Source organism: Sinohyriopsis cumingii, chromosome 12 (genome assembly GCF_028554795.1).
Source record: "Sinohyriopsis cumingii isolate HCF-2022 chromosome 12, ASM2855479v2, whole genome shotgun sequence".
Lineage (NCBI taxonomy): Eukaryota > Metazoa > Mollusca > Bivalvia > Unionida > Unionidae > Sinohyriopsis > Sinohyriopsis cumingii.
Window position 1 is genome coordinate 27,912,673 of NC_142972.1, and position 25,658 is coordinate 27,938,330.

The 25,658-nt window shown below is 35.1% G+C and overlaps 1 protein-coding gene across 1 annotated transcript in view; it reads right to left on the reverse strand.

The window, feature by feature from the left end:
• Nucleotides 1-1,918: 1,918 nt before the first annotated feature.
• The window catches only part of LOC149786153 (exostosin-2-like), a 50,575-nt gene continuing 26,835 nt past the window's right edge, over nucleotides 1,919-25,658 (reverse strand). The window contains exons 7-11 of the mRNA XM_089976507.1: nucleotides 21,118-21,301; nucleotides 19,059-19,128; nucleotides 17,405-17,501; nucleotides 15,700-15,843; nucleotides 1,919-9,924 (exon numbers count right to left, since the gene is read on the reverse strand). Coding sequence (XP_089832633.1) covers nucleotides 9,574-9,924; nucleotides 15,700-15,843; nucleotides 17,405-17,501; nucleotides 19,059-19,128; nucleotides 21,118-21,301 — 846 coding nt within the window. The 3' untranslated portion in view covers nucleotides 1,919-9,573. The remainder of the gene's footprint in view (nucleotides 9,925-15,699; nucleotides 15,844-17,404; nucleotides 17,502-19,058; nucleotides 19,129-21,117; nucleotides 21,302-25,658) is intronic.

Consider the following 25,658-nt stretch of genomic DNA (forward strand, 5'->3'; position numbering starts at 1 on the left):
TAATTGTGACCTGAGGTCAAGAAGAGGACTATATAATCTTGTTTTTCTATAAATTATTCATTCATGCTGTAAACTCTGTGCAGAATCAGTTGTATTATTGTTGTGTCCAGTCTTGGTTTTGGGCTGGAATGTATTCAGATTATTTAATTCAAGTTATTCTTCTCTGGAAATACAAAGTACTCAAAAATAAGACTCTTGGAAATAGAGATAAGGAATTGACAGTGAAATTCAAACAAAGATATATTCTTGGATTGTATTATTGTGAGTCAACAAAGACTGTTGGTACATCATAATGACATAGGCTACCACATGCACATCAACACTTCCAGCATTGGATTATTGATTTTTGGAATACCACTAAAGTTATTCAGATACATTAATCATTAAGTCTTGTCTAAGAAATATGAAGATATTTTGGGGATTTATTTTTAATACTTTAAGGTATTTTTATATTTTAACTTTGCATTAAAGGGAAATAAATTGTTTGTTGACATTACAAAGCTTGTTGGTTTTCACTCTTTTCTGTTACTATGTTAAAGACCATAGATTTGTAATACAGGCATGACCATGAATTTAAGCACCCATCTATGTATTTTAACCTCAAAGCCATGACAATTGAGACTCACAAAAACAAATGATACTACATCATGAAAGGAAATATAGTAAATTAGGTTTCTCAGAATATATGCCTCTTAACTAGGAAATAAAATCCAATACCACTTAATTCCATTCCTCTCAGAAAGATGAAAATGCCTGGTCTCCCCCCCCATATATATATATATATATATATATATATATATATATATATATATATATATATATATATATATATATATGTGTGTGTGTGTGTGTGTGTGTGTGTGTGTGTGTGTGTACAATTTCCCCCTCTTTCCACTACTTGGTGGCCACTGAGGATTACTGCATTTGTAGGAAGGCATGGAAGGGCTTCATTGTACTGTGACTGAGTAAGCACTGAAGTTGGGAGAATAGGTAATAGGAGGAGGAAATGCATGAGCTGATGGAATCCCTATGTGAAGGATAAAACCACTCCCCTAATGTAAAGGCAGCACAACCGAATGTCACATTGTAATATTTACAATGATAGTATGAAATAACGAATTTCTTACCAACCAAATATTCTAGGCAAATGCAGCAAAATGCATAAACCCACACCTGTTCTACAAATCTCGCAACCTATATGTAAGCAATACTTCCCATAACAGTGATTTCCATTCAGTGTCCTTATGTGGTAAGCAGTACTTCTCATAACTGTGATTTCTATTCAATGTCTTTAAGCAGTAAGCAATGCTTCCCATAACAGTGATTTCTATTCAATGTCTTTAAGCAGTAAGCAATGCTTCCCATAACAGTGATTTCCATTCAGTGTCCTTATGTGGTAAGCAATGCTTCCCATAACAGTGATTTCCATTCAGTGTCCTTATGTGGTAAGCAATGCTTCCCATAACAGTGATTTCCATTCAATGTCCTTATGTGGTAAGCAATACTTCTCATAACTGTGATTTTTATTCAATGTCTTTAAGCAGTAAGCAATACTTTCCATAACAGTGATTTCCACTCAGTGTCCTTAAGTATCTAGTTTCCTTAAGTGGTATGCAATACTTTGCATAACAGACATACCCATCACATTTTAAGTGTACTTAGAGCAATTAAAGTCAGAGAGTTGTGAAAAAAAAACTTAGGTCTGTTCCATTTCAACATGCATAAAACCCAAGCATGTTACTTTTAAAAATAATATAGGTTAGGGTACTTTTATTATTCAGAAGTTCATATGAACAATGGTATACAATTTTAAACTGCATCTATGGGTGACTACTCCACATTAGCTGTGATTTCCCTGGGTGCCATATATATGTACAGCCCTTACCTGGATGCCAAGTCCCACAATTGATAACGACAATTCTTTATTAATTGATTCTTTATTAATTGCATTCATTACCACTTTAAAATCTACAAAACCCTACCATAATTAGGTATGTTATGGTATAAAAAGACAATATGTTAAACAGTTTCCTTTAAAAACATTTTATCAAATTTACCTTATTATGTAAAATAGCACCATTTCATTTAAAATGGACTTTAAATGACAGTAAAAGCTATACAACATGTTCGCATCATCACTGTTGTCATTGTTACCATTAATATAAAGTAATTAAACAAGAGGCAGGTCCAGTAAAATTTAAAGCTATACAATATGCTGTCATAGCATTAAGACACATTTCATCAAAATAAATATTCCTATACATGTAAAATAATGATAAAAAATGTTAAAATATTAACAGTGCATGTGAAATAAGAGAAGTGAAAATACAACATACACAAATATTAATGAAATAAACAGTTGATAATTCACTCACATTAATCTCAAGATGAATCCAAAAACGGATACCAGCCTACAGAAAACTTCATTTTCTATATCAAATTAAATTACAGTGAAAAAAAGTAATACTTTACTAAAATTGATCAAGTACAAATTTAATAAATTCTAAGTGACTTAAAATAACGTACATTTTAAGTATACCATTACATGTATTAAACTTAACTGCTAATTATAACTAATAAAGATTATCTTTACCTCCTGCCTGTCTCAAGGAAACAGTAAATAAGCAATTTTTTATTTTAAATATTAATGATAATGTATGTCTCAGCAAAGAATAAAACCCCTAAAAGTCTGCATTAATGAAGTATTTCTACCTATTTGAAGTGTCAAATTTCTGATGTGGTACCATCTTTAATAGTGATCCCAAGGATGAAATCCTAGTAGCAGCACTGTTAAGTAAATTTCTGTGTAACACTTTCAAATTGATAAATCAGTCATTATAAACCAGGTCTCACTCCTTGAACATGAAGAAAATGATGACGCTCTTGCTGCAGAATTAATTTCTTGTCTATTGTTTTATCAGTCTTAAAATGCCAAATTTTAATGTCCCCCCCACCATGACATTGGAGGAGATTCATTTTGGCACTTTCATTGTTGAAAGTTTACATAATTCATGCCGACTTTTAATCATGAAATTTAAGCATCTGTAAAGTACAACAATTGAATTGTCAAGCACTATAATTAATTGTGTCTACACTGGGAAAAATGTTGACTGCAGCATAGAGTTCATAAGATTTCAGATTTAAGAATTTCATTCTTAGAAAATAACTTTGAAATTTTTTTTTGGAACTAAGCCGAGGTAAAGGAGCAGTTTTGGACTGGGACTTGGGGAAGTGTTTCCAGTGGTGCAGTCATATCATCTTGCTCAAGTTCTGATTCCTTTAGCTTTTTTCTGTTTAAGTTATAACCCCCACCACAAATAAAACTATCCTTTTCGTCAGTATTTATTTTGGTGCTTTTCACTCTTGCCATTGGACTGAAAAGCATATTCACCCATTAATTCAATGTCAATTTCAACAAACACAACAAAGCCCTCTGTTTATCACTTGGTCCCTTACCTAGATAAAGCATTTTAACATTTTCTTTTCTTCGCAGAGCACTGAGCTAAAAACTGTTTTTAATGTAAGCCTTACTGCCCCAGTGAAAACAACAGAAACCTGAGTTTACTCTATTTTTATGAGTATCTTATAGAAAAGTTCACAGCAAGTGTGAAATAAAATGTCAAGAAGATTTAGTTTCTCATGTTTGGAATGGACTTTTTATTTTTTCTTCATAGTTAATTAGTAAATTAATGTTTATCAATGAAATGAAATTTGTTTCAAAATTAAGAGTTTTCAAGAATGATTTTACTATTTCTTGAAGCCAACTGCAAATTCAAGTACTTTTTGGCTTTCTGAGTTCAATGTACATTTATATTTTTGTGGTATTTGCATTCAGATCTGGACCAGCTTAAATACAGCCACATTTAAACTCCTGCCCAGAATAATTGGTATGTAGCATTCTTTCAAACAGACTACACCCATTGATTTGATTGCAGGCAGGTATGCCCTGCCTTCCTTTTTGAACATGTGTGCAAATAGATGCCTTCTGTCCAGAGATAATCATGCCTAGTAACATGTGTTCAAATGGATGCCTCCTGTCCAGAGATAACATGCTTAGTAACACGTGTGTAAATGGAAGTCTTCTGTCCAGAGATAACATGCCTAGTAACATGCGTGCAAATGGATGCCTCCTGTCCAGAGATAACATGCATAATAGCGTGTGCAAATTGATGCCTTCTGTCCAGAGATAATCATGCCTAGTAACATGTGTGCAAATGGATGCCTCCTGTCCAGAGATAACATGCATAATAACGTGTGCAAATTGATGCCTTCTGTCCAGAGATAATCATGCCTAGTAACATGTGTGCAAATGGATGCCTCCTGTCCAGAGATAATCATGCCTAGTAACGTGTGTAAATTGATGCCTCCTGTCCAGAGATAATCATGCCTAGTAACAAGTGTGCAAATGGATGCCTCCTGTCCAGAGATAATCATGCCTAGTAACAAGTGTGCAAATGGATGCCTCCTGTCCAGAGATAACATGCATAATAACATGTGTGCAAATTGATGCCTTCTGTCCAGAGATAATCATGCCTAGTAACATGTGTGCAAATGGATGCCTCCTGTCCAGATAATCATGCCTAGTAACATGTGTGCAAATGGATGCCTCCTGTCCAGAGTTAATCATGCCTAGTAACATGTGTGCAAATGGATGCCTCCTGTCCAGAGATAATCATGCCTACTATTTAGTAAACATTTCTCTACTGAAGTACTGATTTGTTTTTAATCCCTTTATAGAATAGTAAATTTTGGTTCACAGTCAAAATTTCACAAAAATTAAGTTATAAATAGCAAAATTATAACAGTTATACTTTGTACATGTTACATTTGGCCAAGCTGAGAGACAATCATTTAATCAGACTGCATTATAGTCAGACAAGTCTAGAAACTTCATATAGCAAACAGAGCCATGCATGAGAGTGGGCACTGGTCAATTGGAATGTTAAATAAACAACACTTGACTAACAGCTGGTGGAGGAAGGGGGTGGGGGATTTGTCAAATTAGTTGCAAACTCTTGAGCAAGAATCTGTTATTATATTCTGAAGTTATTACTTCTTTAAATGTCCATTAGAACAAATATTACAAACTGATCAGATTTTGCTTGGTTGCTTTTAATGTATACCACATTAAAGCTTAGTAAAAAAAACTGTGGCAATACAGTGACAGAGTTAACAGGGCAGCACAATGGTAGGGTTGTCAGGGCAGCACATTAGTGGGGTTGTTGGGGCAGCACATTAGTAGGGTAGTCTGGGCAGCACATTGGTAGAGTTGTCAGGGCAGTACATTAGTGGGGTTGTTGGGGCAGCACATTAGTAGGGTAGTGTGGGCAGCACATTGGTAGAGTTGTCAGGGCAGCACACTAGTGGGGTTGTTGGGGCAGCACATTAGCAGGGTAGTCAGGGCAGCACATTGGTAGAGTTGTCAGGGCAGCACATTACTGGGGTTGTTGGGGCAGCACATTGGTAGAGTTGTCAGGGCAGCACATTGGTAGGGTTGTTGGGGCAGCACATTGGTAGTCTTGTCAGGGCACCACACTGGTAGAGTTGTCAGAGCAGCATATTGGTAGAGTTGTTAGGGCAGCATATTGGTAGAGTTGTTAGGGCAGCACATTGGTAGGATTGTTGGGGCAGCACAATGGTAGGGTTGTCAGGGCAGCACATTTGTTAAGGTTAACAGAGCAGCACATTGGCAGGGTTGTCAGGGCAGCATATTGGTAGGATTAACAAGGAAGTACATTGAAAGGGTTAACAGGGCAGCACATTGGTAGGGTTGTCTGGGCAGCGCATTTGTATGGTTGACAAGGCAGCACATTGATAGGGTCAACAGGCAGCACATTGGTAGGGTTAACAGGGCAGCACATTCAAAGGGTTAATAACTGAGGAAGTTAAATTCCATATTACAAACTGGGTCCAAAGAACGTTCAATTTCAAAAGGTTGCCTCATAGATTATTTATGTTTAATGCTATCTAAAAGTTCACATATTACATATTATCAACAATAATAAGTACACGACATCATGTTTAAAAGTTTTATAATAACTTTATCAAAATTTACAATGTTTTGAACTAAACTTATAACGAGCACTTAAACAGATTATGAACAAACTACTAAACAAGAAAAGAAATATTTTCAAACTCTGAAGTTTGTCAAAATGGAGAATAAATTGTGCAGTCATACACAGCTCAGCAAGGAATAACCTTGGACATGTATTTAACACTGAGATGCCCAAAGTTGCCAACATTTTTGAATATGGGTAGCTAAATCTAAAGTATTACCTTCCACTTTGTGGTAACAAATAATGTATTTTCCACTCTCAAAACACACAGTAAGAATACTTTATCCAAGAAATGAAAGTGTACACTGGAACAAAATCTTGAATGGCATACTTTATGCCAAATAGAATGATGCCATACATTAAACTAGCTCCATCAAGAACAATAACTGAAATTATGTGCATAATAGTTGTTTGTCAACTAGTACAGATTTAAATACTGTACAAGGGCTATTATCATACAAAGTTAATGGTAATATTGTTGCTGTACATAGTATTAAATCAGTTTTACCAAAGTCTTATTCTGTCAAATATTACTTAAGAAATTTTGGATTTGTTTTGCTACCTTGTACAAAGATCACAATTTATTCTGGGACGGGGATTATGATTAAACAGTAGTCATGGAAACATACTCAGTGTAATAACCACATCTTAATAAGTGTGTGCTCACATGCATATACAAGTACACACACACTGGGCCAAAACTAAAATAACCCTCCCCCAACATTTATTTTGGGCACATATGTCTTGATCTGCGTATACCATGTTGGGCAAAAGTGGCTGCTAAAACAATCCTAGAATATCATATTTTTCTTGGAACTTATTATCATGCAAACCTCTTACTAGTTTGGTGCTAAAATGTGTTAAGTAATTGCCAAATTATGCTTGGAAAATAATGATCTTTAATCTATAGTATACCAGAAAAGTGCTGTACAAAATAAATCTCATTATGAATGTGACTCGGATTCAACTTAAGTTATTACCCATGAACAAGTAGTATTTTTTACAATAATTCCAACCCTTTCAGATTTTTGTTTCAAACCAAAAGTTTTATTTATTCTAGACTTATGCATTTCTGTTTATTTGCTAATAAATGTAGTACCTTACACTATTTTATACAACTTTGGAAATAAGTTACTAAAGTGAAAATCAGCAACTTTAAAGTAAAAATATGCAGGTAACAGCACAAGTTTTCAATCACCAGATCTCTTGTTTTCATTGTTGGCTTCTCACATATCAACTATGAAAGTTAAGTCAGTCTCAAAAATGGACCTTACCAGCATTTTCTTCCTCAAGACCATTGTGGGAGAGAGAATTCACCTCCAAAGTGAAAAGCTCACAACAAGGTTAAAAGGAGCTAACTCTTCTAGTATATAAATACACAAAATGTGCAAATGTGTACTTATTTCTTAAGGTGGCGCTCACCAGATAATATGTACTTTTGAGAGAGTGACGTATGTAAGGTGAAGTAGTTCGCATTTAAAACATGCACAGTGGAGAGAATGTTTGCATACCTCTATGCTACATTAATGTAATGTGGATGATATTTCTTTTGAATATTGTACTTTTGGAAATTTTACATGATTTAAGCACACTGCTAACTAAAATGACTGCTCCCTTGTGTTAAAAAATCAGTCTGAATTAGTCTAAAGTACACTATACATAGCAGCTATTAAAATAGGGAAAATGAATTTTGCCAGACTAGACAATACCAGCTTCTGAAAGTGCAATGAATGAATTACCAAATATATAAAATGTAAAAAAAGTTATCGGCTCTTTTTTATACAACTGACCTCTGAAGTTCAGGAAGTGAAAATGACCAAGTAGAGCTAGCACTTTTTTGAAAGGTGCACATTTGAAGTAAGGCCAAGCTGTATACTCTATAACCCATAGTACACCCATCAATCATACACCAAAATAAAGGGAATTAAAGGTTCTTTGCTTTATACCTAAGATATACAAGGTCTTTTTTAAATAGCCAGTATAACCAGTGAGGAAAGCCGGGGACATTCTTTTTCTTTAAAATCCTAACCCTATGCAAAATGCGAAACTGTATAGCGCCACCTTAAAGAAAATAAAAAAATGTTTGCAATTATTTTTTTTTATTTTCATATAATTATGTATGATGTTCTGAATAAAATGGTACATTCACATTGCATTTAAGCATGAAAATAAGCTAATTATGATCATTTTTCTCTTGCTTACATAATTTGCCATGAGGTATGTTTGTGTGAGTAGTGACCTTAATTATGGGGAAATTAGAAGACTTAGAATATAGGAATAGAGTCAACTTAAATTTAAAACTGTTGCAATAAGTGACAGAAATATATGGTGAAAATGTTTCTTTTCATTTATTTGCAATGAAATAAAAAAATAAATGAAGAGAAAGTGAATTCGCTTCTTCCATATTAAACAATAGGCAAATATTTTACACTTTGACCTTTGACCTTTATGAAGCTGATGAGTTACCTCCCTTTTCTAATTGTAAAATTCATTGTTGATATCTCAGAAATAATTCTGTCTAGTTTCATGTTCCTGTCATTCAGCATAATATTGGTTGCTATGTTTACAAAATGTAATGTGCATTCTTAAAATAGCTCACTTTTATCATGGGGGGGGTTAGGCTGGACTTGTTAGAGACTCTGACACTCATAAATACTGTTCTGTGGGGAAAAAGGCAGGAGAATTATTCATAAGGATTGTTTTGATGCTTGCGACTTAAATGTTTCAGCCATATAAACATAATTAAATCATAAAAAAATAATACCTACATCTTCTTTATGGTGGCGCTCACCAGATAATATGTACTTTTGAGAGAGTGACGTATGTAAGGTGAAGTAGTTCACATTTAAAACATGCACAGTGGAGAGAATGTTTGCAAACCTCTATGCTACATTAATGTAATGTGGATGATATTTCTTTTGAATATTGTACTTTTGGAAATTTTACATGATTTAAGCACACTGCTAACTAAAATGACTGCTCCCTTGTGTTAAAAAATCAGTCTGAATTAGTCTAAAGTACACTATACATAGCAGCTATTAAAATAGGGAAAATGAATTTTGCCAGACTAGACAATACCAGCTTCTGAAAGTGCAATGAATGAATTACCAAATATATAAAATGTAAAACAAGTTATCGGCTCTTTTTTATACAACTGACCTCTAAAGTTCAGGAAGTGAAAATGACCAAGTAGAGCTAGCACTTTTTTGAAAGGTGCACATTTGAAGTAAGGCCAAGCTGTATACTCTATAACCCATAGTACACCCATCAATCATACACCAAAATAAAGGGAATTAAAGGTTCTTTGCATTATACCTAAGATATACAAGGTCTTTTTTAAATAGCCAGTATAACCAGTGAGGAAAGCTGGGGACATTCTTTTTCTTTAAAATCCTAACCCTATGCAAAATGCGAAACTGTATAGCGCCACCTAAATACAGAATACAGGTATTATGATAAATTTAGTTACTGAGTTTAAAGTCAATTTCAACAATGACCATATTTATTATTAATTAATTTAGAGGCTTCCGACATCATTGAAAATCTTCAATTCACTGGGAAAATTGTCTTTATAGAGGACTGGATCAGCCCTGAATTCCACATATTTAAGTGGCATGGACTGGTAGATACTGGCAAACTGGTTAATACAATCAGACCGCTCAACCATGTGTGTTACATCAGCTGAGATCATCTCTTTGTTTATGCACTCGGGGCACTTGAATTTCTTCCTGGGTGTCACTTTGATTGGAGCTTTGCCTGTAATGTTGGCAATAAGAATGTTCATAGCAATGTCTTCACAGTTCATGTGTTCATCCACCCAGGCCTTTATATTTCCTGGCATCTTGTAAGTATACAGATAGCTGAAATACTGGGAAAAAAAGTCCACATAAGAAATTGAGAACAAAACTCTAATACAATCATCATAGACAAAAATTCATACCAACAGAATAGGCTACTAGAAGGACTGTATATAGTTAACACAAATTCATCAATTTTCACACCTATCAATTTTGGACGGATTTCAAATTTGTAACAAACCATATTTCTAGATCCTCCTCATCAGCTGTGAGTTTAACTCTTTAAGCCACAAGTACACATCTAGTATCAGTATGACTGACTCAGATATACATCTAGTATCAGCATGATTGACTCAAGTACACATCTAGTATCAGGATGGTTGACTCAGGTACACTTACAGTATCAGTATGACTGACTCAGGTACATATCTAGTATCAGCATGACTGACTCAGGTACACATCTAGTATCAGCATGATTGACTCAGGTACACATCTTGTATCAGCATGATTGACTCAGGTACACATCTAGTATCAGTATGATTTACTTAGATACACATCTGGTATAACTGCCTTACTGACTCACACATCAATTATCAGTCTGACTGATTCAGATGCACAACTGGTATCTTTGCCTGACTCGTATACACATATTTTATCATTGCCTGATTGACTCAGATGCATATATGTTATCATTACCTGACTGACTCTGATACACATCTAGTATCACTGCCAAATGGACTCAGATCTATTATCACTGCCTGATTGACTCAGATACACATCTAGTATCACCACCTGATTGACTCAGATAAATATCTAGTATCACTGCCAAACTGACTCAGATCTATTATCACTTCCTGACTGACTCAGATACACATCTAGTATCACTGCATGATTGACTCAGATAAGCATCTAGTATCACTGCCTGGTTAACTCAGATACACATCTAGTATCACAGCCAAATTGACTCAGATCTATTATCACTGCCTGACTGACTCAGATACACATCTAGTATTACTGCCTGATTGACTCAGATACACATCTGGTATCACTGCCTGATTAACTCATATACACATATAGTATCACTGCCTGATTAACTCAGATACATATCTAGTATCACAGCCAAACTGACTACACATCTAGTATTACTGCCTGATTGACTCTGATACACATCTAGCATCACTGCCTGATTAACTCATATACACATATAGTATCGCTGCCTGATTAACTCAGATACATATCTAGTATCACAGCCAAACTGACTCAGATACACATCTAGTATCACTGCCTGATTAACTCAGATACATATCTATTATCACTGCCTGATTAACAGAGATACACATCTAGTATCACTGCCTGATTAACTGATACACATCTAGCATCACTACCTGATTAACTCGGATACACATCTTGTATCAGCATGATTAACTCAGGTACACATCTAGTATCAGTATGATTTACTTAGATACACATCTGGTATAACTGCCTTACTGACTCACATATACATCTATTATCAGTCTGACTGATTCAGATACACAGCTGGTATCTTTGCCTGGCTCATATGCACATATTTTATCACTGCCAAATTGAATCAGATACACATCTATTATCACTGCCTGATTGACTCAGATACACATCTAGTATCACTGCATGATTGACTCAGATAAGCATCTAGTATCACTGCCTGGTTAACTCAGATACACATATAGTATCACTGCCTGATTAACTCAGATACATACCTAGTATCACAGCCAAACTGACTACACATCTAGTATTACTGCCTGATTGACTCTGATACACATCTAGCATCACTGCCTGATTAACTCATATACACATATAGTATCACTGCCTGATTAACTCAGATACATATCTAGTATCACAGCCAAACTGACTCAGATACACATCTAGTATCACTGCCTGATTAACTCAGATACATATCTATTATCACTGCCTGATTAACAGAGATACACATCTAGTATCACTGCCTGATTAACTGATACACATCTAGCATCACTACCTGATTAACTCAGATACACATCTTGTATCAGCATGATTAACTCAGGTACACATCTAGTATCAGTATGATTTACTTAGATACACATCTGGTATAACTGCCTTAATGACTCACATATACATCTATTATCAGTCTGACTGATTCAGATACACAGCTGGTATCTTTGCCTGGCTCATATGCACATATTTTATCACTGCCAAATTGAATCAGATACACATCTATTATCACTGCCTGATTGACTCAGATACACATCTAGTATCACTGAATGACTCAGATATGTATCTAGTATCACTGCCTGATTGATTGAGATACATATCTAGTATCACTGCCTGATTAACTCAGATACACATCTGGTATCACTGCCTGACTGACTCCAATACACATCTATTATCACTGCCTGACTGACTCAGATATACATCTGGTATCACTGCCAGACTGACTCAGATACACAACTAGTATCACTGCCAGACTGACTCAGATACACAACTAGTATCACTGCCAGACTGACTCAGATACACATCTAGTAAATGGTTTTCATGCTTTTCTAAAGAAAAATTTCCAGGATGAAAATAATTTTTTCAAGGTTCATATATGACTATTACTGAATGGAATTAAAGAATATTTCAGACTGTAAAACATGCTTTTTCTAAATCAAAAGATGGTTCTCTTTCAAGACTTTCCAAAACATCTAAGCCAGAAAAGATGATCACGTATAAAACCACAAACATTTTCACATGAAACAAAGTTTGATTATATTCCTATAAATTGGCATGTAAAGTCATTTCAATGTACAAAATACAAATTCTAACTTTATTTTGCTGACATGCATTATGTTGCTAAGTAGGAACAACATAATGAACATAAATTAGTTTTGTTTCCTTTCAAGCCATTAATTCTAAAGAATTCTATAGTAATATATATTAGCACCTTATAGAAAGTAAACATTTCCTACTACAGTATAAAAAAACAATAAATGCAAATAATTAGAATCTTGTCTTGTATGAAGAGAGTTTAACCCAGAATTTAACTGTGCCAATAAAATCCCAAATAAGATTTTTAATCAACCTAATCTTCTTAAGATGATCTGGTTAAAAATCCATCATTTAAAAAACATTTTCAAAAGGGTTGATTTAAATTTTGACAAAAGACCTTCAAAAGTATATACTGTCATGTAAACAAGGACTGAATTTTCTGTAAAATCAATTTGTCTTCTCATAATTTGTTAAACCAGTTCTCAAACCTGTACTGATACAGAGGCTCAAATCGTTTTTTAATATATAATACAAGGGACAACAATTTCTCATTTCAGCTCTGAGATTCAACAATTTGGACTACGTATTAGGTTTAAAATGAATAGCAGTCCATTTTCTAATCTGGGTTTCCTCTAAATGTTCCCACCCCATTTTTCATATTTGGGCATTTAGGTTGGGTGCGGGGTCGTTGCAATTGCATTTAGAAAATTTGGAATTTGCCGCCACTGTGTGGTAGCGACATATGGTAGTCGCTTAACAGCGGGCCTAGAAAATTTAAACTTATGTTATATTGACTTATATCTGCAAGAAATCGATAGGAAAATGATTTTTCTCAGAAATTGCAAGCATTATAATCATTATGTCTTTAATCTGCTGATAGACTAGATGAAACTACGGCATTGAAGAAACTGACCCGGTACTTGCAATTTGCATTACTAGTCACTTCACAAGTCTGAAATGACATCGGATGTCCAATGGTCATATGCTATCAACAACAAACTCCATTTTAATGTTGTTGTAGAGAAATTCAATTATATTAAATGAAAGTCACATATGTTTTGTAAAAACCAGCAATCTAACCAGTCTGATTTATCAAGCTGAGAACACATGTCAATGTGGTAGTCACCTGATACAATAAAACTCTAGAAGTTGTTCTCGGAATATATAAATATGGAAAATTTTGTGTTCTTTCATTTTTGTATTTTTATTACAACCATTATACAACTTTCATTTAATACTGTTTTTATTTTTTCTCTACAACATTTGAAAATCTGAGTTGTTAGATTTGTGTACTCATGTGACTAGCAATGCAAATTGCAAGTACCAGGTCACATTTCATCAACGCCGTAGTATTATCTTGTATTTCAGCAGATTAAAGACATAACAGTTTTAATACTCACAATTTCTGAGACAATAAGTAATTTTCATATCCATTTCATGCATGTAACACTTGATCTAACAACATTTAAAGTTTGCTAGGCCATCCGGTAAGCAGCTATGCTTTGCCACCACAATGTTTGCCTCTTGTGATGCTATAGTGGTTTTCATACCTTCCACGTAAGGAAAGATATGAATATTGAGCTGAAAATAAAAGTCTACTTAACAAATCTAATCCACTGAGCACTGGGATTGACTCGGCATATATGTTTATTGCAAGCACCCAAATGATCCATACTGCACCCTCTGAATATTCTGGTTAGAAGTTGATAAATTTAACTCACGATTGTTTTGGGGCATTAAGTGGTGGCGGAAAATTCCCAGATATTTCCTGACTTTCATCAATATTTGCAAAATTCCAGGGCTTTTCACAGGTAGTGAAAAAAATTATAATTTCTCCCAACTTTTTCATGATTTCCCGGTAGCATGGGAACCCTGCTAGTATCAGTACAATTAACTCAGATACACATCTGGTATGATTGCCTAACTGACTCAGATACACATCTAGTATCACTGCCTCAATGACTCAGATACACATCTGACATCACAGCCTGGTTTACTCAAGACACAAATCTGGCATCTTTTTCTTTCACCACTAGTTACTGATAAACACCCAGATAGTTTACCCAAACTTAAGACAAAGATAGTCTATATATTTTTCTAAACAAGTAAAACTGCAAAAAAAATCTAGCAGTCAGTTTATTAAGTAAAATTTTTTAAACACACTTGTAATGCTAGTCGTTACAACTCTATGGTCTTAAAGTAAGTAACAGAAAATAGTAAAAACCAATGAAACTAAAATTCAACAAATAATTTATTTCCCTAGAATACAGAGTGAAAATTTAAAAAGAACTTAAGAGTATTGTGAATTTAATCTCAAATAGTCCTAAAAGTTCTACCACAAGTTCAAATGTATGAACTTCCAATTGAGTTCCAATGTTTTTTTTTAAATTGAATATTGAATTTACTGATGTGCCTCTAGACACAAATTTTCTAATATGCCAATGGCCTGGAGTATGGCGATGTGCTAAAAGTCTTTTGATATAACACAATAATATAATTCAAATTGTCTTTTCCTGAATACACTATAATTCCAAAATAATGTTTAAGTCCAAGCATATTACTTAGCACTTTGTAATTTCAGTGAATAATAATCTGAATAAATAAATCCACCCTGAGTAAAAACTGAACACACCAATAAGACTGATGTTACTTCAGATATTAAGGCAAGAATGAATAATCCTAATGTAAACAAGATTATACACCCCTCTACTTTACCATTTTCTGAAAATACTTCATCAACTAATGAAATTTCCATTCTGTAAGTTTCTAAGGTCAGAATCAAGACTCTCTTGAACTCAAATTGAAGTAAACATGTTTACTACTAATAATGATCTATGATAGAGATATATAAGTTTTGTATTATGTTGCTTATATAATAAATGTCCACTGGTCAGGTGCACTATTAGCTTGATTTGGAACAAGGTCAAGTACAAAACAGAGATGTACATGACATATAATTGGCATGAAAAGCCAACAAATAATACAAATTAAATATACATAATAATACAGACACTTCAAATCAAGCCCTATGACAGAGCAAAAAGACTTCAAATCAATAACTTTGACAGAGCATAGTGACTCACCTTATGATAGAATGCTGCCCCTGTTAGAACCATGGATATGGCATTGGTCCACTCAGACTCATAGCGCCACTTGTTTGTGCCATTGTCCCACAGATGTACTCGAGATGGAAATCCTATTAGTCTATCAGAAAACTCACGCCAAACCTATTGTATGCAATGATAAATTAAACAATGATGGCATAATTCAGGCTTAATTCAATACATATCATCATGGACATTTGAAGGTTACATAAAAACTTAATATTAAACGTTTTTCAATCAGTTTAAAAAAGTGAAATCATTCCCCCCCCCCCCAAAAGATGAGGATGTGCACATTGGTACATAATGGAAGCTTCTTCTTCACTGAGATGGTGACATCAAACCTTGGAACGTGAATGTGGACAGTATGTAGACGTGGAAAACTGCATTAGTGTTCCAGTCACTTTTCAGAGGGACAATGCTTGATTGGATTATAAATTTGAGTTGCGATTAAATTTAAGATATTCAAATAAAATTTATTTGATACAAGTACCATTAACAATGTACACACTGTATAGTTAAGAGTTTTCGTCTAGGTGGAAAATGCTACAATGACTGGACACTTCTGAAATTCCAGCAAGCCAATTATACGGCTTTAAATACTTTATCACTAATATGTATTTGACAGTAAAGAGGCATTGCACTGTGTTTATCTTTATACATGTATAGTCTAAATTGGTCAATGGAACAAAGTCTTTTTATGTACAACTGGTTTTAAAAAAAAAGTCTGGACAGGGAAAATGGATGGACATGCATGGAGAGTTAAACTTACAACAGCGGTCAATCCTGTTGTATAAAAGGGAACTACTAGTATGAAGTCACTCTCATTTTGGGGTATCAATATTCGTGGATTTCAAGGTTGCCACATATGAAAATGTAAAAATGGAAGAAAAACAACTGAATTTTAAAGATAGGACCATTCTTCTCCAACATATATATTAATTTATGAACTGACACTGCCATATTCATATATTTAAGAACTGCCACACTGCCTTATCCATGTGCTGAAGAACTGAGAAAAATGTAATTTCTCAAAATCATGGAAAATGATGCCAACAATTTTTTTTACAATATCAGAGTTAGAGTTTTGTCTTATGACAAGTAGAGTGCCATATATAAAGCAGTTAGAGAGTTGTCTTCTAACACAAGTAGAGTGCCAAATATAAAGCAGTTAGAGTTGTCTTCTAATACAAGTCAAGTGCTATATATAAAGCAGTTAGAGTTGTTTTCTAACACAAGTAGAGTACCTTATAAAAAGCAGTTGGAGAGTTGCTTTCTAACACAAGTAGAGTACCATATATAAAGCAGTTAGTTGTTTTCTAACACAAGTAGAGTACCTTATACAAAGCAGTTAGAGACTGTTTTCTAACACAAGTAGAGTACCATATATAAAGCAGTTAGTTGTTTTCTAACACAAGTAGAGTACCTTATATAAAGCAGTTAGAGTTGTTTTCTAACACAAGTAGAGTACCATATATAAAGCAGTTAGAGAGTTGTTTTCTAACATAAGCAGAGTGCCTTATATAAAGAAGTTAGAGAGTTGTTTTCTAATGCAAGTATTCTAACACAAGTAAAGTGCCATGTACAAAGCAGTTAGAGAGTTGTTTTCTAACACAAGTAGAGTACCTTATAAAAAGCAGTTTTAGTTCCTTTGGTAATTGTTGATGTAAAGATACACTATGCTTACCTCATATCCAAACTCCAGTTCATCTGCAGTTAACATCACAATATCATCATCCAAAGCCAAGATACACTCGGTTTCTATCTCATCATAGGGAAAGAACCTATGGAAAAGCAACATTAGCATGCAAATCAATTACACTTAACATTTTTTAGTTATCCTTGTCTTAATGGTTTTAAAATATATATGAGTAACATCTTTGTCCAATTTCCCAGTAATGTACGACCATTCACATTTTTCTGAATAAAAATATATTAAAAAGTTAGAAACACTTACTTTTGCTACTTCATTAAAGTTTAACAGTTGAAGGTATTAACAGTTGGATCTCAAAGGTCCATGCATTAAAGTATTATTTGTTAAAAAGAACAGTTTTAACTTCTACTTATTTGTAAATTACAAATCTTTCAAATATATAAATCTTTAAAGAGTGGAGAATGGAAGCTCATTCCTAAAAACATTAATTATACTTAAGTCTACTGCAACATAAATCACACTAAGCCCATAATTAATGTCAAACACTGTATGTTTTGAATATGTGAAATCATAGGTTTTCAAACTATGGGCAGAGGCAAACTTGTGGGCCATGGCTTGATACATTAGTCATATACAGAATACCATGAAGTAGGCCACTGATATAAAAGGTTTCAGAACCACAACCCTAGATTCCTGAACCTTTCTTGATAATAAATAATGATTAACATCGTTCTTCTCAAAATTTGTTTTGGTAAATTAGGAAAATGAACTGATGTATTTCTGAAATTTGTATCAAATTTAAAATCCTTTGTTTCATTTAAGGCACTGAGCACTTTCATGGGGTAAACATACGTAGAAAAATGATTAATCAGGTTATACAATTCACAAATGAGTTGCACTGACTATTACCATGAACTACTGCTGAAATCCATTATTCTTATCTTGGTTCAAAATGGTTCAGTTTCTGAACTGTGTCACAAAGCTGCTGATGTTCTTAATACAGGTAGTTTCCCCAAGACATGCATCTCTTTGTATGTATAATGATAACTGTTTTAAACTGTTTGCATTTTTCCTCTATGTTTTAATTGTAAGTAGTGAGTGTATCATCATTAATTATCAATGTAATGTAATTCTCACTTGTTACTCAGCCTTTACAGGCATCTAATATAATTCTCACTTGTTACTCAGCCTTTACAGGCATCTAATATAATTCTCATTTGTTACTCAGCATAAATATTAATCTAATGCAATGCTCAATTGTTACAAAGCTTAAACGACAATCTGAGGTAATTCTCAACCGTTATTCCACTTAAATGCGATTCTAATGAATTTCTCACCTGTTATTCAAACATAAATTTAATTCTCACCTGTTTACTCAGCTTAAAAGTGAATCTAATACAGCTAATCCCTGACTTGCATTACATCTGCATTCCAAAGAGTGGTTGCAAAACTTGAAATTGTAACTGGATAACTTTAATTTTCATTTAAAAATTCAATTAACTTTAATACCATTCATTTTAGCCACCGAAGAATTCATTTTTGGGGTTTTAGACAAAATAATTTCATTAATTTTTAGTCTTTGCTAAAATAATCAAATACAAAAAAAACCATATGAAATTGTGTTTCTGCAAAATTTGCATAAGTTGGAATCTCGCAAGTTTGGGAACATCTGTAATGTAACTCTCACCTGTTACTCAGCTTATTTTTTTGAGTTTGAATCACTTTCAGTGGTTTTCCAATATTTGGCCATGCTGACACTGGAATAGACACAAAAATATAGATAATAAATTGAACTTATATTAAATTGCAATTTACATCATAAACCTAAAATGTCTGCTTAATGAACCACTTTCACAGGAACTTGACCCATATTTAAAATGTTTCCTGAAAAGACCTATCTTCATATGAATCAGGCATACATATTAAAAAGGAAATAAAATTAGCTCAGTTTTGAAACTGCTATAAACAGCACAAGAAATATATTACAATTCATCCCAATGATCACTGCTAGAAATTTATAACAATTCATCCCATTTCATCACTGCTAAAAATATATTACAATTCATCCTAATGATCACAACTAGAAATATATTAAAATTCGTCCCAATAATCACCGCTAGAAATTATTAGAATTCATCCCAATGATCACGTCTAGAAACTTATTTTAATGGATCCCAATGATCACTACTAGAAATATAATTTATCCCAATGATCATTATTAGAAATATATTACAATTCATCGCATCCCAATGACCTTTACTAAAAATATATTACAATTCATCCCAGTGATCCCTGCCAGAAAGATATTACATCCCAATGATAACTGCTAGAAATATAATGATTACTACTAGAAGTATATTACAATTTATCCCAATGATCACTGCTAGAAATATATCACAAAGGATCCCACTGGGTGCTAGAAATATATTACAATGTATACCAATTATCAATGCTAGAAATATATTACAATTCATTAAAATGATCACTGCTAGAAACACATTACAATTCATCCCAATAATCATTGCTAGACACATAGTACAAATCATCCCAATGATCACTGCTAGAAATATAATGATCACTACTAGAAGTATATTACAATTCATACCAATGATCACTGCTTGAAATATATTAAAATGGATCCCGATGGTCATTACTAGAAACACAGTACATTTCATCCCAATTATCACTGCTAGAAATATATTACAATTCATCCCAATGATTGCTACTAGAAATATATTACAATTCATTCCAATTATCACTACTATATTACAATTCACCCCAATGACCATTACTAGAAATATATTACAATTAATCCCAGTGATCACTACTAGAAATATATTACAATTCATCCCATGATCACTACTAGAAATATATTACAATTAATCCATGATCACTGAAAGATATTTTATCTCAATGATCACTGCCAGAAATATATTACAATTCATCCCAATAATCAATACTAGAAATATATTACAATTCATCCCAATGATCACTACTAGAAATATAATTTATCCCAATGACCATTATTAGAAATATATTACAATTCATCCCAATGATCATTACTAGAAATATATTACAAATTATCCCAGTGATCCTTGCCAGAAATATATTACATCCCAATGATAACTTCTAGAAATATATTACAATTCATCCCAATGACCATTACTAGAAATATATTACAAATCATCCCAGTGATCCCTGCCAGAAAGATATTACATCCCAATGATAACTTCTAGAAATATATTACAATTCATCCCAATGATCACTACTAGAAATATATTTTACAATTCATTCCATTGATCACTGCTAGAAATTTAAAACCAGAATAAAGAGAAGAAAACTTAAAAGTTTCTACATCAAAGCATAATGAAGAAACAAATTGTGGTTTTAAATTTGTTGTCATCAAAATGAATCAGACAATCATAAAATAACACGAGACAGAAATGTCATTTGTAATTTTTTGAGAATGTACAAGAATTTTGTACAGAATAATCTTGTATGTCACGTTTTTATGTGAAGCTGCAAGAACTGTAAATTAGGATCCTTTGAAAAAGTAAACTGTTTTAAATTGCATAGAAGGTGAGGATCTATCTTTACTGACACTCATTGTATAAAAGAACTTTCACTATTTTAAGCCCAGGGCACACTGTAAGATTAGACTTGGCAAGGGAGGCAACTATAGTTCCCAAGAATAATTTTATGAATGATCCTGACCCCTGAATCTATAAATGGTCACATGAACTCACTTTGTGGTGGGTGTTTCTGCTGATTGTTCCAGATGACCACAACCTTGGCCAGACTGGGGACTTTGGCCACCTGGTGGATGACGTCAAACAGTGACTCCAGTCTGTCATATGTCAGGATGACTGCAGTGAAACCCTGGCTACTTGGTGGAATCATGGGCAAGAAGAGAGGATTCTTGAGGGCATTCTGTAATGAATAAGTGTAAATGATTCACAATGGCATTCACTTTACATGAAAAGTTTGTGTTCAACATTAACATTAGTTATAAAAGATACATGACCACTCTCTGAAAGAGAGACCACAATGGATGCTGTATTGATCAGATGTGTTCCGGGATTAACCAGTGAAAATTTGCCCATAGCAGTGTTTGTTAACCGCATTTACAACTTGGCTTGTCTATTATTTCTCTCTAATGGTGTTACATTAGCTGTTTGTTATTTTTCCTTCAGGGACTTGGGTCACTTTGTGTACCACACCGGAGGGGTTGGATACATTTTTTTTCATCTGACAATTATCACATAATATCGAGGTAGTGGTGTGTTGTTTGTGTGCAGAGACAACAACAGCCTATTAAAATGGAGTCTATGTGTTTCTTTGGTCAAGATTTACATGGAATACAACATCTATACTAATTTAACTAACATTCTGAATTTTTCCTATCTATTGTACATATGGCTACATCCATTAATCAATAAAGTTTTCCAAAACTGTGAGAAATCTTCTAAAAAAAGACAGGTACACTTTTAACACTGTTTACTATGTACATAGAGAATACAGATGTGAACTTTAAACATGGGACATATAAACAAGGTCAATTACATGTGACATTAATATATATATATATATATATATATATATATATATATATATATATATATATATATACACACACACACACTCATTTTCTATTTAAAGAACAAGTCATCACAGTCTAGTCACAAGAAGACAAGCCTGTATTAGATGTTCAAAATGCACAAGAAAAAAATCCTTGAGCATTTTGTAAATCATGGCCTGCATAACTAGAATTTTGCTGGCTCCAGACAAAATTGTTTTTTATATACCTCTTTAGTGTCTGAATTTTCCAGTTTTTCTCTTGCAGACCCCTCAGAGATATGCCAGAACCTTCCTTGAGTCTTCTGACAAGAAGACTCCTCTAAGAGAAGGCATACCTCCTATTACAAAACAGGAGATATGGTACTCATATATTAGTGTATCGCTGCCTGCCATGGAAGAGCTGTACAAGTCATTCCATAGCCTGTCACTGCCTCCTGATGTGGAGGAGACACATCACTTACCTTGTAGAATGGTTCAGGCTTTAAAAGATGTGGATGAGATGCACCATTCATCAAATAGCTGTCTGCCTTTTTGGAGAAGATGCACTGCTCATATAGTAACGTGTTGCTGCCTACCATGGAGGAGCTTCTCATAGTGTCACTACATCCCAATGAGGAGGAGATGCACCACTTTCATCCTTTCAGAGATAGTGAGTTATGCCTTACCCAAGGGAGGGATCAGCTTCACACCTTTTTGAGTGGTGCATCAGTTGACAATCCTCTGAGTATTGCACTATGGCCTCATGGTATGGAGATGGGGTTCAGATCAAGTTTCACCTTCACCACCCTCTACCACCTCTTTATAAGCAACATTGGGAGTCTAACCAGAGTGCTCAGACTAGGCTAGGGGATAGAATAAAAATGGTATGGCCCCTTTCCTGTTATCACAGTGAATTCCTGTTGGATGTGGGGTCCTCCACATCAGGACCCTTTGTTTTGTATGCCTCTTTGACTTTTGGAGCTTGCCATCATAGCAGAGGTGACACTGCAGCTTGTGTCCTACCATCACCTCATCACCTGGTGGAAACAAACTGGAAGGCTAGAGGAATCACATCATCCTCAATGGAGGCACATTCTTTTCTTTCTCCTGCAAATGCAAGTCCTTCAGCCACCACTCACTGTGTTGAAGAGAGGGGCTTAAGCAGAGTGCACCTATTCCCTCTTCACAACGAGGAGATGTCTGTACACTCTCCAGCTTCAAGTGTGTTAGATCTATTTCCAATCTCATGGGCTCTATTGAATTTGACACTGAGGAAGCACAACTGACACCAACTTTTATACCTGCTCCTTCCTCTCTGTTGGTTGTGGAAGAGGAGGTATGGTCTTTTGATAAGGTGATTAATGAAATCTACTGCCTCTTGCCCCCTGACTTGTGCCTAAAACCATCTGTCACACAGTCCAAGATTCTTTCTAGTTTGGAAAAGATCTCGGATGTCTCAACACCAGCCAGACTCATCCTCTTCTTCCCTCACTCTGCAATGGTTTAGGAATTTTCTGATGTTTTCTACAGACCAAAAACATGACTCAGCAACATCAAGGTTGGTCCATTCCCTCCTTGACTTTGATATCTTCTGCCAGCTAAAGGGTTCATTCCCCAAAGTGGTCTACAAACCTCTCTAACTTAATGCCAGTCAGCCAAGGTGGCTATTTGAAGTAGAGCATATTCCAGTTAAAAACAATGAAGCCATGGAAGAAAGGCAGATAACTTGTAATTATAGCTTTACATGCTGGCCTCTTCTTAGTTGCTTCTTTGAGCATGCTATGAGAAGCTTCTTTGAACCCAGCATCCTTACAACATGTGCTGGAAGCTGTGGCCTAGACATCTTGGCATGCATTTCTGATGCAAATGCTTTTTCGGCGGAATTTACATACATCCAAAGTGATGTTGCTCAGTACACCCCAAAGGTCTTACTGAACCACAGTAAAGACTTTCGTAAGGCTGCTCCACTAGAAGCTGAGACTCTTTTTTGCAGGCCTCATTCCTAACGTGGCTTCTCAAAACTTGCTGGATCATCAATATCGATCCTTCACATACATGCTTGGCCAATCACATTCAGCCAGGAAACAGGTGCATCACACTCAGGGGCCTTCTGCCATGTTTTTCAAGCAGACACAGCCCAAGTCCAACACACAACCTCAAACCAGACCTCCTTGTCAGACATGCTCCCAGAGAATGAGAACAGAGGATCCTGATGAACTCAGAAGGAAGGAGGCAGTTTCACTCTCTCTTCTTTTCCTAAAAATGTTGAGGGGGAAACATCCCTAGGGACTCAAGCTCTCTCCGTTGCACATCCCTCTCCTAGATGTTCCCATCAGTGCTTGCCTAGGCCTCTTTTCACAGACAATGGTTGGGTCATTATAATCGTGAGGGGTACAGACTCCAGCTTCTGGAGCTACCTCCTCTATCCAGAACCCCTATCTTTCTTCACCAATCCAATCTGGTAGAACTGAGGGAGGAAATGTACACACTTTTACTGAAAGGGGCAGTCAAGAGGGTTCTAAAGTCTTCTATTTCCATATCATTCCTGTTTACCAAAAAAAGTGGAAAGTTTTGCATTAATATCAACCTCCTTTAAACTATTTTCTTCTTGAGGAATCTTTCGGGATGGAGACCACCTCCTCGATCTGGAATGCTTTTTGCCTACCTGATTGGCCAGTCTTTATTGTCCTTTAGGATGCCTCTCTACATCTCTAGTTTTGTCTGGACCAAGAAGTTTTCAACTTCAGGTTCTACCATTCAGAAATTCTCTGCACCCAGAGTTTCACTAGACCTATGGGAGTAGTAGCAGATTACTCCTGAATATGGGGAACATCAATTCTCCAATATTTCAGCAAATGGATGATCCACAATGTTCAGATCCAGTCCTTTCATCAGGATCTGTTCCACTGATGGTCTGTAGTAACTCAATTAGGATTTTTACCTCAAGAAATCAGAACTCAAACACTGCAAGACTTCTAACATGGGGATTTCCTAATGAATTAGAACTTGGTCTAATTTCCAAGGGATTGGATAGATCAAATCCTTGCTCTTTCAGGCATCGCAAGTAAACACTTCACGGTCTGCTCGACTGCACCTGTCCCTTTGAGAACCTTGAATGCCACTGCCAACTTTGTTCTAACAGAATGTCTTCCTACATGTTCTCTACAATTCCTCCTCCTTTCAAGGTGGAACCTCACATGTTATTCTCTATCAGACCCAATCATTCTATGACCAGCATCTCATCACCATTGCAATGCTGGATGAATCAGGACAGATTCATGATTGGGGTCCCCATGCATGCACCTGACCCACACTCTTATCTGTTTGTCAATGCATCCGATTCTGGTTGGGGTGCTCATTTAGATCCAGAGGGCATACCTCTATAGAATAAGGCATTGTGTGTAATGGTCTTCTCTGACAACACACCCATCAAAACTAATCTCTGATGCTAATGAGGCACACATGCCCCATCTCTATGTATGGAAGTCTGGGACCTTCTCCACCAGTACCACCTTGGAGAACATAGCACTCAAAGTTTGCCAGATTCTGGGCAAGAAGAACGTACTGGCAGACATCTGTCCACAGCTGTCAGAACCACCCTTGCAGAATGGACCCTTAATCGCTCCATGGCAGATTCCCTACAAACTGGGGGAGATCCATAGTGGATCTATTTGCATCCAAACTCAACAACAGACTTCCCTCCTACATTTCAGTCCCAGATCAAGGAGCA